The sequence below is a fragment of the Brachypodium distachyon genome, chromosome 5 (genome assembly GCF_000005505.3).
Source record: "Brachypodium distachyon strain Bd21 chromosome 5, Brachypodium_distachyon_v3.0, whole genome shotgun sequence".
NCBI lineage: Eukaryota > Viridiplantae > Streptophyta > Magnoliopsida > Poales > Poaceae > Brachypodium > Brachypodium distachyon.
The window spans coordinates 10,009,804-10,025,138 of NC_016135.3; the positions used below are offsets into that span (position 1 = coordinate 10,009,804).

The following is a 15,335-nucleotide window of genomic DNA, read 5'->3' on the forward strand; positions in this document are numbered from 1 at the left end:
TCCGCCATCCATCCTATCGCACGCGGTACGTGCACACAACCCACGTCTACCCTGCTGCCCTACTACGCACGATCCCTTCCTTCTTCCTCGCACGCGCCGCGGCACGACAACGCGTCCGTCCGTCCACAACTGCCCCCTTGCCCGGCTCCTCCCTGGCGTCTTCAACTTCGTCGTACGTCCGTCCGCCAATCTCTCTGCCACCCTCCCCTTGGCCCTTCTGCCTCCGTGCCTGGTTTCTCTTTGCTCAATCGAATCTACTCCTGCTTGCTTCACTTCGGTTCCTCCTAAAAGCCGCCACGCGCTTTTCTCTTTGTCTTGTCTTGCCCGCGTGTGTCGTCGGACGGACGGCGTCATTGGAAACCGCCGGCCGCCGCCTGAAGATTGATTCCTGTCGGCAGACGGCGGCGACATGAGGTTCAGGATCGGGAAGAAGAAGAAGAAATCGGCGGCGGCCGACGGCAGCTGGACCACCGCATCTTCTGATCCGGCCGCCGCCCCCGTGGCCGCGGCGGGTGCTGGTGGCAGGGTGCTGAGCGTCGCTAGCCCGGATCACTACGGCACGGAGAACGGTACTAGTACTACTTTGCTCCATCATCTGCTGCACTACCGACCGTTCGCTTTCTTTTCTTCTTCTTGTTCTTGCCTTTTGTTTAACTAGTCTTCAACCGTCAAATAAGTTCGATTAAGTTGCCTTGTCAATTCCCTTTAGTTATGTTTAATCTTGAATCGATAAGAAACACGATGGTAGTGGGATGACTGATTTATTGATCCCACGAAATTAACTAAGTATGTTATCTGAGGCATGGGCGGTTTCCATGGGAGTAGTTCAGTTGAGGATTAGTTTATGATAAATCACCTCAATTTTTTTTCCAAATTACCTAAAAATAGAGAATTTATGATAACAGCACTCTGTTTTTTCGCACGCCCTGCTGGCCTTTTTGTTTCGTTTGGCTTCGATCAGGATGACCAGGTAAAACCAATGCAAGTTTAGATATATTGATAAATGCACCTTGTAGCTGCACCTACCATGTGGTAGCCAGCATATCTTTCAATCTTGAGATGTGATGTGTCGGACGGATTCAACAGTGTCAGTGCTAATTGCATTCGTACGAGTTTCCTCCTGCCTTTCACTTTTTTATCTCAGGTCCTGCCTTTTGTGCTCCAAGAGGTACTACTTTTAATGTTTCTTCAAGGACACATAATTTATTTTTCCTGGCTGCAAAATTCTTTTTGGAGCCAATGTGTTCTGTACACTGATCAGGTAGACTTGAAGCTGATCGCCTGATTTTTTTTTAACATAACTGTAGGATAAAACACTATCTACAGGCAGGCATAGCGTGGGCAATGACTCAATGCTTAGAAGAAGTTTAATTGTTTTTTTCTTCGCAAAAAAGTTTCATTGTTTCAACATGAAGTAAAATAGCAGTTTCACATCACAAACGTACATCATAAATATAGTGGAAAGTTTTCAGGTGTACACAGGTCTTTCTGATTACCAATAAAGCTCATGCCTTCCACATTTCCTGACATAAACAGCAATAGTCTCTTGCGCTTTCATTCCGTGTTTCCTGTTCTTTCATGCGTCGTAATTAACTGAAGTTTCAATTTTAAAAAAGATAACACTGTCACTTGCAATGGTCCTTTGCTCTAGTAATTGCATTGATGGAAGAAACAACATGCAGAAGGTAAATTTCGGCTCTAGTTTGTAACTTCAAACATTAACCCATTCACTGCTGATTCCAGGAGGAAGCAATGATGAATCCTTTTTCGAGGCAAGGCCATGGTTAGACTCCGACAGCGAAGATGAATTCCAAAGCGTGAGGGGAGGTAAAAATTGAGATGTTACCTTTTGTTTTTGTTGTTGTTTGAAACAATTGTATCATATCACATCTGAACATCTCTATTTGTCTGGATGCTGAAGACTTTACTCCTTCGAGAGGTAGCACTAGCACCCCAGATCACCAGATGCAAACATCATTCGCTGCGGGGCGGATATCTGTTGACAGACTGCAGCCTTCTCTGACAGAGAAGAAGCAGAGGCTCCTTGAGCTTCTCCAGGAGAAGCAGCAGTATGACGACGAGCAGGACGGCGTCACCGATGCTGGTAGCGAGACGGGAAACAGCGTTGTTCACGCTGAAAAGCATCTTAACCCTTCTGAGAAAGTAGAGAGAGCAAAGAAGCCATCCAAAACAGGCTGCTTCGCTTGCTCTGTTTGGAAGCTTAGCTTCAAGAGCTGCTTGAAGAAGAAAAAAGAGCAGAAGGATTTGTGACTTTGGATGTAAGATTTTGATTCTTGAAAAGTGTTACTGGAGGAGAGCTGATTACATGTATATACCCTTTTTTTTCCAGTGAAATGTCACAGATAGAAAGAAAAAGGAGTGTGTTGTGGAGTGGCCTCTTTATAGTGGCATGAAATGTGAAACCAAGATAGTGTAACGTAAAATATATACGTGATTACATTTTTTTTTCCCATCAATGGTTTTGTCAAGTGCTGATATGCATATTAGTGTTGGACCAAATATCACGGAGAGAGCGCATTACATGTAGAAGTATTTTTCTACTTTCAGAAGATGGCACAGGTCCAGTCTTGAGCCAACTAAAGCTTCCAAAACTCTTTGCATCACGTACTTCAGTTTAGTCAATCCGATCTGTTTTGCGGACTTACTCCCTTCTCCTTGAGGAATCCCATAGAATGTTTCAGGTATAGATTTGGAAGATATCTGATTTCAAACATTGCCTTCTGAAGATCTGCCAACAGCTTTGGAAAATGCTGACACACTACACTAACGAAATGCTCCTCAATCCACTTCCCAGAATGCTGCCTTGAATTACGGAGCATCAGCAAAAGACCTTCAATATCATCCTTGTAATCATCATATCCCTTGTCATACCTGTATTTCATAGTCCTCCTGAGGCACTTGTTTCCTTTGCGTCTATTTATTTTGAGCTGCCAACTGGAGTAGCTTTCTCTGGCAGCAAGATTCTTGATGACTTTCTTATACGGAGTCGGGGCAAGCTTCTGCAGCTCATCAAGTGCATCAACCAAGGAGAAAAAGGCTGATGCTGCTGCACGGTCGTCCATCAAAGATATGTGATAAATACATAGTTCTTCATAGTATTCGTTGCAATCATCAACCAAGTCCAGCCAGATCTGAATATCAGTTGGTCTTTTTGATGACAGGAATACTTCTTTGTTCACCATATTGACGAACCTGTGCAGGTCTTCATCTCCATTTTCTTCAGTGTATTTTGAGATGCGCTTGATGCCACCAAACTTTTGTGTTCCAGTATCCATCAATCATAATGTTATCCGAACTAAACAGTCCACCAAAGCTCAGTCCACCTGTGGAGGTTTTTAAACTGGTGGTATGACCTCTTGAAATAAATTTCAGGACATCTGAGGTTTTTATCTGGATATAAGGTTCTTCCAAGTTATTTCCAGGTGTCTCGGTTTCCCGAGTTAAATCATCTTGATTTCACTTGGAATACGTCCCGAGGCTATTCCACTCCGACTTATCATATGCACACACAAAGAGCTCATGGTACTCATACAGCACATCTTGCATCTTCTTTCTCAGATTCTCATTGCTCGGAGCTAAGTCGTCATGGTACTTATAAAGCACATCTTGCTCAGATACTGATGGCATCTTATTGTGCTTCTTTGAGATTCCTCTAGCAGTCTCTGCAGCCACAAAAGCAGCGCACGAGATAATGTTATCATTATCATCTGCATAGAGACTCATTGTGTCCAGAATAACTCTCAAATCATCTTCTGGCCTGTTTAGATCTGTAACATCCATGATTGCTTGGACCATCTGGATGCACAGGATGGTCAGCTGTAAACAACGAACTTTAGAGCACCCTTCCAATATAGAGGTAGCTGATTTTATTAAGGACCGCCTATATAGCACCAGGGTTGAAATGTTCGCCTCAAAAAGACAAACAAGCAGTTTCATTTGATGGGCCGTCCTGTTGTTTCTTTCCTCTAAGGTTAGCGATGATTTCCAGCACAAGTCCTTGACCAACTCAGGAGAAGCCAACTGCCAAATACTTGATTTTGTTATTGAAGCCAGAAGCAAAGCAGCCGAACCTGACACACCCGCATTACTTCGCATCAAAGCGTCTTGCAAAGGGAGACACATACAGCTGAGAGTCTTTCTTTTTTCATCCTCGGTTCGCAACTCATTGAATGAATAAGTCAGCAATGCATCCAAGACCTTGAAGCCGACACTTGCAGAACTAGGGCACACAGTCATTGTTCTGATCAGGAGTAGGATAACTTCAGATGCATATCCAATTATTATCTTCCCATGGGTCAGTGTGATTGCATCTAGAAAATATGCCAATGTGCTCTCAGGAAAAGAGCAAATCTTGTTTGGCTGTGTTGCCTTCTGAAGGAACAATCGTACTTCATCTTCTGTAAGGTTGCACAAGAAATCAGCAGAGTCCTTGACTGTGAAATAGATGGTCCGTAGGTTGTCTCCAGCTCTAAAACTCCGGTTCAGATTCAGCACAGAGCTAATGGAGAAAAAACAGTGATGAGCAAATATTGTAGCATATGTGTAACTTACACGCATCAGTTTATGATATGTAGCATAAATGTAGATCCATAAGGTACTTCTTTTCCTTCAGAAACAAACTTCGGTGATAAGATTCAAAGATATATTATCATACATGTGATATACAAAAAGGAAAATAAAATAAAATTCCTATGTTACTATGAAGAAGTCCGTCAATTCAAATAAGGCCTGTGTTAACACACTGATCAAATTTTGCTGGATTTTTTTTGCAGAATGCTACTCAGGGATACATTCTTTTTAGTATCTTAAGTCTGTTGCTACAATGGATATATTTAACACATATGAGAATGTTAACTAGCCAGTAAAACTGTTTTGGACACGGGGACAGCTATAAGTTCACTAGAACTGAAACATCTGACAGTTCAGATAAAGCATACAAAATGTGAAATGAGTACCTGAGATGTTATTAGAATCATCTATTGTAGAACACAAGATATAGCAGCACATGATATTATATAAACTAATGCCCAAAAAGGCACATTGAGCAAAATATAACACCACACAGAATTAATTATAGGAACATTGAAGGCACAAATTGGAGGAACGTAAAAACAGGATATACATGAAAATATTCTGAATATAGTATAAAGCCCTTCAAAAGTAAAAAAAAATATTCATATAAAGATTGTAGAAACCACCCTACTAAGAGTAAAAGTAAAATATTCGTATGATATCAAATGATCACAGAATTTGTAAAATGACCCAGAAGCCGTTCCAGCCAGACAGCAAAATATCGGCAATCTCCGTTTTCGAAAAATAAATCTACTGCAGGAACAAAAACGGATGCATCCTACCAACAATTGGTTTTGTAGGGAAGTCGTGGGCAACAAAGGCATATGGTGAATAAGACTATGAGCTCCAAGGTTCTCTTTCCGTGACAAAGAAAAGGAAGAGAGTAAACACGAATAAAAGTGCAATCACATCTTCCAATTCCAAATATTCACGAGTAAAGGAGTATTTAAATCAAGATTGGAAAAAGAGAAAGAGGTGGCATGTGAAGACTGTTTGGGATAGCGATAATTGGATTAGAGATGGGGAAATAGGGTTTCCTGACCGATTGCTTAGAGCAAACTTAGGTTCAGTCCCCGGCTGGTGGGGTCGGTTGGTGGATGATGTGGAGGAGGAGGAGGAGGATGCTGGCTTGATCCAGCGCTAGGAGAGGAGGGTAAGGACTCGGCGTGCGCCTGGTGGATATCATGGGCTTGCTCGTCCTGGAGACTAAGCGCCGCCTCCCTTCCTTGTTGATGATCCATTCCTTGCTGAAGTGCAGAAGAAGGGTTTGCTGCGGCTGTCGTGCAGGCAACGGCGTCGACCTCTCGCTCTTCATGGGGGAGATGGCGGCGTTGCCGTTGCTGGAGAAGAAGCGCCGCGCGGGCTCCGGTTGCGGTCCAAGACGGGGATAGAGGAGGGCTCGCGCTGGCTCCGGCGGAAGGACCGGAGGAGGACTCGCCGTCGCCGTCCGCTGGTAGTAGAGCTTGGCGTCGCTGTTTCTCGAGAAGACGCGTACCCCTGCCCGCCGCCGCACCTCCTTCTTCCCCCATTCTTTCTTTCTGTTCCAAGCTAGGCGAGGGATTTTTTTGGGTGGACACGGGGGCGGGGCACGGACTAGGGAGGGAGGGGGAACTATAGTCAGCGGGGACGGGGAGCGGGAGCTACGGGGCCGTTTGGTTTCTGTCCAGGCCCACCGCGCCAAGGAGTTGGCACGCCAAATCGTTGGCGGACGTTTTCGCCGCCTCAATCTCGCCCGCGCGTTGGCGCAAATGTGAACCAGAGCGGGCGTATTTGTAGGGACTGACGGTTGGCTCGCCAATTTCAGGATATTGAACGAATCGGTAGCCATGGGAGCGCTGGCGTGCCAATTATTGGCGAGGCGCACATCGGCCATAAACCAAACAACGCCTAAAATTTGACCAGACCAACGCGAGTCCTGGCCTGGCGGACGTGCCAAGCCGTCCAGAAAATAATGAAGAAACGCGGAAGGCTTGTAATCATGCCGCGGACAACGCAAGGAAAAGCCTAGTAATCATGACACGCGCACAACGCAAGGCAAGAAAGGAACTTGTAGCCAATGGTTCTTAAATCGTGTCTTATTTAAATCGTATTTTATTGCATTAACTGTGTAGATAGATACGGTGTTTCGGGTGCATTTTTTTTTGTGTATGGATATTTTCTGATCTACGTAAATATACTGACATCTTAACTGTAGCCTTCATGTAGCATGTGCTAAGCACTAGACTGCAAAACACAATACGAGCCAACCATTCTTTTGTCTCCGTATTTTTTTTCAATTTTCCACACAAATAGGCCGTGCTGCCCCTGCAACACAGGGAAATGCCCTTTGCCTCTGGGAACGATCACACCTGAAATCTGGGCCAAGGAGTTTGCTTCAGGATTCGGAACCGATAAATACATGTCCTTGTATGTGTGCAACAGGAAATTGGCCAGCTCTGTATTTCAAAGCATGGTGGGGCCCAGCATGTGGGAGGCTTCCTCCACCAGCCCCGATCCTCACCCTGCCACCTCCTCTCTCTCCCTCCCTCCCTCCACCCAGTGCCCACCCCGATTCCCAACCAGCCGGCCACCCCCTCGAACTCCAGGAGATCTCCAACTCCAGCAAGCAGCCGGCCAGCCACGTCCTGCTCCATGTCCACCGCCCTCCTTGCTCCTGCCGGTCTGGCCGGGAACACGCTCCCTGCCATGGCCACCTGCGATCCGCGTCCTGCTCCATGCCCACCGCCCTCCGCCCACCTCGCAGCCTCACTGCCCTGGCCACCTGCTTGCGGCGCCCTGCAAACAAGCTCCGGATCCGAACCGACGACGCGAAGAGAATCCCGACCGGCGCCGCTGCACGACGCGGGATCCCTGGCGTCCGTGTCACCGTGGCTGGCCCGATCTCGTTCCTCCTCGTTCCCGCTGGCCGTGCACACAAACTCGGCGTTCGCCATGGACGCCGACCAGGGCACCGATGCCGGATTTGGTGTCCTCCACGAATGGGATGCTGATGCATGAACAGGTTCCCCAGCGACGCCATGACGCAGAAGTCAGAACTCGCTGCCTGCCGGACTCGGGGAAGACAACCCGAGTCTGGGCGTTGAGCTGGCTAGGACTAGCAGGGAGAGAATGGGGAGACGCCGCATGTAGAGAACGGGCAGGCTAATAAATGCTTGCGGGGCCTCCCAAATGTATTTGGAATAGAAAATTTTATGGCACCCATCCCAAGACAAGATCGGACGGTCCAGATTTAGGGTGTCATTGTCTCTGAGTGCACAAAATCCGTGTGCACGGAAGAAGAGAGTGGACGACGAGAGGTGCACAAGATCGATTCATCGATTAATTCCCTTCGGTTACTGCAACAAGAATATCGTATCGTAAAACGATAAAACAAGAAGTAAAATGGCTCGTGAAGGTGTCAAGTAGGTCTCTAATTTTTAAAAATACACGTTTATCTCCTTATTGTTTGGTAAGTGGTTCATTCCAGGTCCCTCACCTGTATGCACAGCTCTGACCGCATGACATGGCTGTCGCCTAGGCTTTGGGCCCACACGTCAGGCGATGACGTGGCGCTGCTAGTGACATCTGCATGTATTAAAAATGGAATCTTTTTACCACTCTTGCGGAACTCATCCTTCTCTTGGTAGCCACATTTTTCTTTTTAGGAACATCTGCCACGCGAGGGGTTTTCTGTAAGATTGTCATGCCACGTCGTCGCCTGACGTGTGGGCTCAAAGCCTAGGTGGCAGCCACGTCATCTGGCCGGAGCTGTGCATACAAGCGAGGGACCTGAGATGAACTACTTACCAAACAATGATGACCTAAACGTGCAATTTTAAAGATTAGAGACCTATTTAACACCTTCGCGAAAGAATAGGGACCTCGGATGCATTTTACTCTAAAACAAGATATGCTCAACCTCTCTTCATTATTGTTTCTAGGGACTCTCTTTCATCATTAACTACAGCAGAATGTTGGGGCGTGCCTCCTGGGACGTAATTTATAAACATGCGGGTTTCATTTTTTTCCCTTCGCCGACGGCCTCTCCTGCGCTCCTTCTCATCTCTGTATTTCCAATGGACGGAGATGGCGTCTTGGGGATTTCGAGGAGGCGGAACGAGGAAGTGGAGCCAGAGGTGCCATCATCATGGAGGGTGTTGGGAGCAGAGTTGACCAAAACAACAGGAGGATGAACATTCGAGGACGAGGATCCAGGTCGGGTATACTCGTGGCCGTGGGTACTCAAGCCGGGTCCTGGTCTAGTAAATTATTAGACCCGGAGTCGGGTCCGGGTCCGGATTCGGGTCATGGGGCGGATTGGTAAATTATTAGACCCGGAGTCGAGTCCGGACCCGAATTCGGGTCATGGGGCGGATGGCCAGGTCCGGTATGGCCTGACCTGGCCTCGAACCCGGCGGGTGCCATCCATGCCCTGCCACCAATAAGTGTGCCATTCATGAATGGGCATACTTTTACACCAATAAGTGTGCCACATACTACCCCATAATGTACATCCAACAATTGTGAAAAAGAAAGTTATATGGGTCATTTCCATTTCTTGAAAACATGGAAAAACTAATCATTGCTGATAAGTATCATAAATGTATATGACATAACCGGTGAATGTTTAGAGTTTTTTCTAATCAAGCCTATAATTCACTATAACAAGGGAAGCAATGATATTCAAAAATAATTTTAATGCTTAACAGCACTGATACAGCAGAAAAATATCAAACTTGATGTTTGTCCATATTCATTGGAATCTGCATGCTGCTTACACCTGGATCTTGCTGTCATTGATAAAAAAGAGCAAAATCAGCAAGTCAGTCAAATATAGGAAGGCTGGTGGGAGTAACTTGAAGTAGTAACATATGTATGTTACTATTCTAAGTTACTACCTCCAAAGTGGGTAATAATTTATTTGTAGTGTCATGCATTGTGTCATTTATTATGATATAGACTCATTTTGTCTTGATTTGTGTGATGTCATATTTATTAACATATTTAGTTACCGCCTTACTCTTTTTTTTTCATTTATTACCATGCCATGTCATCGAAATGCCTAGTTGTCACTTATGTTATTACCTAAGTTACTCCCACTATGAGTAGCATAATAGATTCTTCATTTATTACCATGTCATGTCATGAAAATATCTAGTTGGTACTTATGTTACTACCTAAATTACTTCCACTATGAGTAGCATAATAGATAAAAAAGGGTAACGTCACTGTATCGTGCCATGTACTGCCATTCAATTACTTGCTTAGACTACCCGTTGAGCCTTCACCTTCTGGATCTGCTTACACTTCAACAATGTCCAGTCGAAGCCATGGTCAAACTGGTAACCTACAGTCGACCAACAACTAAACAAGTTACAGAGCATATATCATATAATACATAATGGATAGTGCTTCTGATGGGGGGGATGCAGCAGACACGTAGATTTTGGTGGGGCGGTGAAAATGACAGGACCGAAGTACATTCGCTGAGCTGGGAGAGGCTTATAAATCCGAAATGCAGGGGAGGGGTTGGTTTCAGAGACCTGAAGTTGTTTAACCAGGCCCTCCTGGCAAGACAGGCATGGCGGCTGATTGACCAACCTGACAGTCTATGTGCGAAGCTTCTCAACGCGAGGTACTATCCCCACGGTGATCTGACGGACACGGCATTTATCCACAACGCATCACAATGCTGACAAGGCATAGTTCATGGGCTTGAATTACTTAAGAGTTTGATTTGCGGAATAAACGCATCACAATGCTGACAAGGCATAGTTCATGGGCTTGAATTAATTAAGAGTTTGATTTGCAGAATAAACTATGGAGAAAAAGTGAGGATCTGGAGGGACAGCTGGATCCCTAAAGGTGTTCAGAAAACTCCCACTAAACGCTCAAGATTAAGATGGGTTTCAAGAATTTTGCCAGACAACAAATCTTGGAACAAGCCTCTGATCCGGTCTGTTATGCAACAACACCATGCGGAAGAGATTCTCAAGATTCGCCTACCTAATTATTCTGGGGACGACCTCGTAGCGTGGTTTCCGGAAAAGTTTGGCAATTTCACGGTAAGAAGTGCTTATAAGCTTGCTCTTGACCTGCAAAATCTTGATTCCCAGACCGGATCCAGTGTGAGTCCTGGCGGGGATCGTAGCCTTTGGAATCTGGTTTGTAAGGCGCCCGTGCTGCCTAAAGTCAGGATGTTCGCCTGGAAGTTGGCTACCAATTCGTTGGCTGTTCAACAATCTAGAAGCAGACGTTTAAAAAAGGAACAACCTACCTGCTCTATTTGTGGGATGGAAGAGGAAGATGGATTCCATGAAGTCATTCGCTGCACCAAAGCCAAAGCTCTCCGAGATGCTCTCCGCGTTCACTGGAGCTTGCCAGAGGAGCATGATCTCCTGAATTCTGGATGTGACTGGGTTCTGGTACTACTTGCCAATTCAGCGATTGATGTTAGAAGGAATTTACTCTTATTCTGGCGGCGGACATGGTTTCTGCGTAATGACGTAATTTTTGGAAAAGGAGACAAATCAATCAACGACTCTGCGAATTTCCTGTTGTCTCTCCAGGATGACCTTGATCAAACTGAGCACAGATGCAAGCCTCGTTGCAGGTGAGGATGCGGCCTCATGGGGTGCTGTGGCGATGGATCGTGATGGCCGGGTGGTCTTTTCTGCTTGGGGCAGCCTCCTGTGAGTGGAAAGTGCAACTGAAGCTGAATCGCTTGCCTGTCAGTATTGCAGTAGAAAACCTGAACAAGCCGTTCTACCTGGAGACCGATTGTCTTGATGTGATCGAAGCACTGAAGTCCAAATATAGAATCAAAGCCCGTTGGTTTCAAGCTATTGAAGAAACCAGACTTCTTCTCCTCCGGGCCCAGGTCGGGGGAATTGCGAAGGTGGCGCGTTCCCAAAATATTGGGGCCCATATTCTGGCTCAATTTAGTCGTGCTCATCTGTCTGGTGGTTTCCTTCTGAGGTGTTAGGAGATATTGTAAATGCTTGTAATGGTTTCGATGTGGATTAATGACTGGAGATAAGTGATTATAAAAAAAAAGAGTAGTGCTTCTGATGCTATACCTTCACGGTCAGACAGATCTCTAATGATCGCAGAAAACCATAGTCTGGTTGTTGATCAAATGTCAACGGTGGAAGTAAGAAACGAGTTCCATAGGATGGGATTTACATGAAACCTGTAGCAAGAAAAACCATGAGCAGTGTCCACTGTCCAGCAATGGCATAAGAAGGGTAACGACATTTCACAAATTTAAACTATGTGAGCTTAACAACCTCGATAGGTGTTGAAAGCTTCTTCTCACTTATTTTCTCATACTTCTGCTTCTTTGTGGCAGCTTTTAAACCCTGCCAAGGATGACAGAACAAACACATAGATCAATTCCAGCTGGCCTATTGATCAGAAAGGTAATACAGGAAATATATAAACTTTTGTATGCTTTGCTACTTCATACAGAAACTGTCAGCAACATATCATTCTCAATAATGAACAAATATCTTTTATTAATCTCCACAATAAGAAGGTGCTACAATGAACTAATAAAAAGAACCACACATATCTTTAACTATCTTAATCTGCATCAGCAGTTATTTTATTCCCTATCCACCATGTATTACTGTTATCTGGATATTCATACCATGTTTATCCTTTCTCACACACAGATTATTAAAAAAAAGGCCAATATAAGGATCTGTCAAAAATCAAAATCACGGCTAGCTCAGTTATTGTTAATGATGCTAATAGAGGGAACATATATACATAGGCCTACATTGCTAAATAAAACAAAATGTGTCGGCAACACACTGTTTGTAATAGTGAACATGGATATAATTGCAGTTATCTTTTATTACTCTGCCACAACATATGTATGGGAAGTTTGTTCACACAGAACAATCCTACCTTCCTCTAAGAAAATACAAAAGAAGATATTCAATGGACTCCAGGTCATCTCTTCAGCTTTGTTCTGGCATGTGGCAACATCAAGTTTAGTGACACACCTCAAAGAAAGCAATAAAAAATGTAATTTGTTGCAATGTTCCAAGCATAATAATGAGGATGTTAATTAAAACAGTACACGTGTGCACAATTCAAGTATCTAAATTGATGTCAATCACAAAAATAGAAAGACAAATCAAACGGACATATTGCTAACGGACATTAATTTGCCGATGAACTACGTACCAGCGCCAATTCGCCGGGTTTGGTCGCAGGCTCCACACAGACCCGACTTTAGCAGCGCCAATTTTGGAGACAATCGCCGAGGCCATCGTCGCTGCTCATGCCTCCCTCATTGAGGCCTCCACCTGTGGCGGCACTGGTGTTGTCACGCATCAACATGAGCATCACGCGCACCACGGGAATCGAGGATGCAGAGGAATTCTGCAGGCCAAAATGGCCGGAGGGAGAAGTGATCTGCCACCGCCGGGCAGAGCCGACTGATCACTCCTCTGACCTCCGATGCCGGGACGCGCCTTCTCTCGCCAGACAGGGAGACCACCAAACTCCAGCGAAGACCATCTTCCGCGTCTTGGTTTGGACCGCCGGGGAACGCGGGATAATCACGCGCTCGACCAGAGGACGAACCGAGAAGACCGCCTGGGGAGCCAAGGCCGGGGCTTGGGAGGCGGGGGGGGGGCAGCGTCTGCAGCGTGTGGTGTTCGGACGCAGCGCCGCCACATGGTCATCCTCGAGGCAGTTGAAGTCGAAACCATTCATGGAATGTCTCGTGGCGTTGAAGTTGATTTGTTGGCTACTTCGGTTACCAACAGATGAAAGGTAATCAATGTGTTCTCTGCACGCGATTAAATGTTTTGGTAAATGTATAACAAACTTGACTAACAATTGAGCCATTCAATGGTTAAGATAGATAACTTACTTCAGAAAAAGTTCTGTGTTGTCAGAGTTATACAAGACATAGTTATGAGCTTGCAGCCATGATTGGTGATCTAATGTCACAGCACACTTGCCACTTAAATGTCGACCAACATTCTTAGAGAAGAATTCAATGTTGTCTTCATTACTAAGGTTGTTTTCATCATCATTTCTTGACTTTCGAGTAAATCTAGTCTCACATCCACGTAAATGCAAAGAGCAATGAGTAAGGCTCTCATCGAATACATGACCCTCGGATATTGACCCTTCGGGATGACTTCTTGTACGAACATACCTTTTTAATGTCATCAAAAACCTACAGAACATTTATACTGACTATGTGAGCTTATGGATACACTAAAACTCTAGTTGCTATCAATGAGTTTAGTTTTAACAAGGGTACCTCTCCACTGGATACATGTTGCGTGCCATGACTGGACCACCAAGTCGAACTTGGCTTGGGAGATGAACCATCAAATGCACCATAGAATCAAAAAAAGAGGGTGGGAATATAGTCTCTAATATGGATAATGTCTCAGCTATTTCTGCCTCAAGCTTCTGCATGTCACTTATGCGTACAACACGCGAATAGATTTTCTTAAAGAAGTTGCTTACCCTTATAAGTGCTGCGCTAACTCTATCTGGCAATATACCACGAATGGCTAGCGGAAGCAAGTGCTGCAATAAAATATGGTTATCATGGCTTTTCAGTCCAGTTAACCTCTTTGCATGAACATTTACTTTGTTGCTTATGTTTGATGCATAGCCATCTGGAAACTGGACTCCCTTTAACCATTGGCAGAACATCCTTTTCTGCTCAGAAGTCAAACTGTATGAACCATCAGGAACAGAATATGATTCCCCATCTTTGTCAGGATGAAGATCTTTTCTCAAACCTAGCTGTTGGATGTCTAAGCGACAATTCAGATTATCTTTAGTCTTCCCATCAATTCCCAGAAGTGTGTTAACAATATTGTCACACACATTTTTTTCTATGTGCATAACATCAAAATTGTGTCGCACTAGTAAATCTTTCCAATAAGGAAGCCTGAAGAAGATAGATCTTTTCTTCCACGGTATGGGTGGATCACCTTTCTTGCGTTTGTTAGTTGACTTTCCAGATGGGTCCTTGCCAAAAATGTGTAGTTTCAGATGTTCTGTCTCTCTCAGAATATCATCAGCAGTACGTGAAGATGGTGCCTCCCTATATTCGATGCCATCAAATAGCTTATCATCTGATCTGAACCTATGGTCTGCATCTAAGAACCTACGGTGTCCCATATAACAGGTTTTGCTACCCTTCTTCAGTCTAAGAAAGCAAGTTTCTGAATGACACTCCGGGCAAGCAATATCTCCTAATGTTGCACATCCATGTGCATAGCCTAATCCTGGGAAGTCAGAGATGATGGACAGAATTGCAGCCCGCATTTGGAAGAACTCATTCTTAGAAGCATCATAAGTCCTAACACCCTTATGCCACAAAATCTCCAAGTCATCCATCAATGGCTCTAGATATACATCAATATCATTACCAGGAGATTTTGGACCAAAAATTAAAGCACCTAAGATGAAATTGGTTTGCTTCATCAACATATGTGGTGGCACGTTGTAAGGAATCAAAACAATAGGCCAGGTGCTATGACTACAATTCAAAGACCTAAACGGATTGAAGCCATCGGTTGCTAATGCTAATCTGACGTTTCGACTTTCAGCACCAAAAACTTCATGAATGTTATCAATATTCTTTCAATTAGGAGAATCTGCTGGATGCCTAAGTAAGCCATCCTTTATTCTCCCTTCGTCATGCCACCTCATATATGCTGCCATCTCTGGATGTAGGAACAACCTTAGGAGTCTTTCAATGATTGGAAAATATC

General features: G+C 44.8%; 1 protein-coding gene and 1 long non-coding RNA gene across 5 annotated transcripts; one reads left to right on the plus strand and one right to left on the minus strand.

Annotated features, from left to right (window-relative positions):
- Positions 1-10: 10 nt before the first annotated feature.
- Positions 11-2,473, plus strand: LOC100844951 (uncharacterized protein At3g27210). 2 transcript variants are annotated; one of them, XM_014896056.2, is made up of 4 exons: positions 11-569; positions 1,744-1,827; positions 1,922-2,086; positions 2,120-2,473. In XM_014896056.2, exons 1-4 carry the CDS (start codon positions 410-412, stop codon positions 2,269-2,271), a joined length of 561 nt encoding a protein of 186 aa, XP_014751542.1. In that variant the 5' UTR covers positions 11-409; the 3' UTR covers positions 2,272-2,473. The 2 variants fall into 2 exon arrangements, with proteins under 2 accessions (XP_014751542.1, XP_003581133.1); XM_003581085.4 differs by having other exon boundaries at positions 16-569; positions 1,922-2,473.
- Positions 2,474-9,202: 6,729 nt separating this feature from the next.
- Positions 9,203-13,538, minus strand: LOC106865564. 3 transcript variants are annotated; one of them, XR_002960813.1, is made up of 6 exons: positions 13,463-13,538; positions 12,769-13,378; positions 12,487-12,550; positions 11,862-11,933; positions 11,652-11,764; positions 9,203-11,545 (listed from the first exon to the last, which is right to left on the minus strand). It is a non-coding gene; the product is annotated as an uncharacterized LOC106865564 (long non-coding RNA). The 3 variants fall into 3 exon arrangements; XR_001404732.2 differs by having other exon boundaries at positions 9,203-11,764; XR_002960814.1 differs by lacking the exon at positions 12,487-12,550 and having other exon boundaries at positions 9,203-11,764.
- Between the last annotated feature and the right edge of the window lie 1,797 nt (positions 13,539-15,335).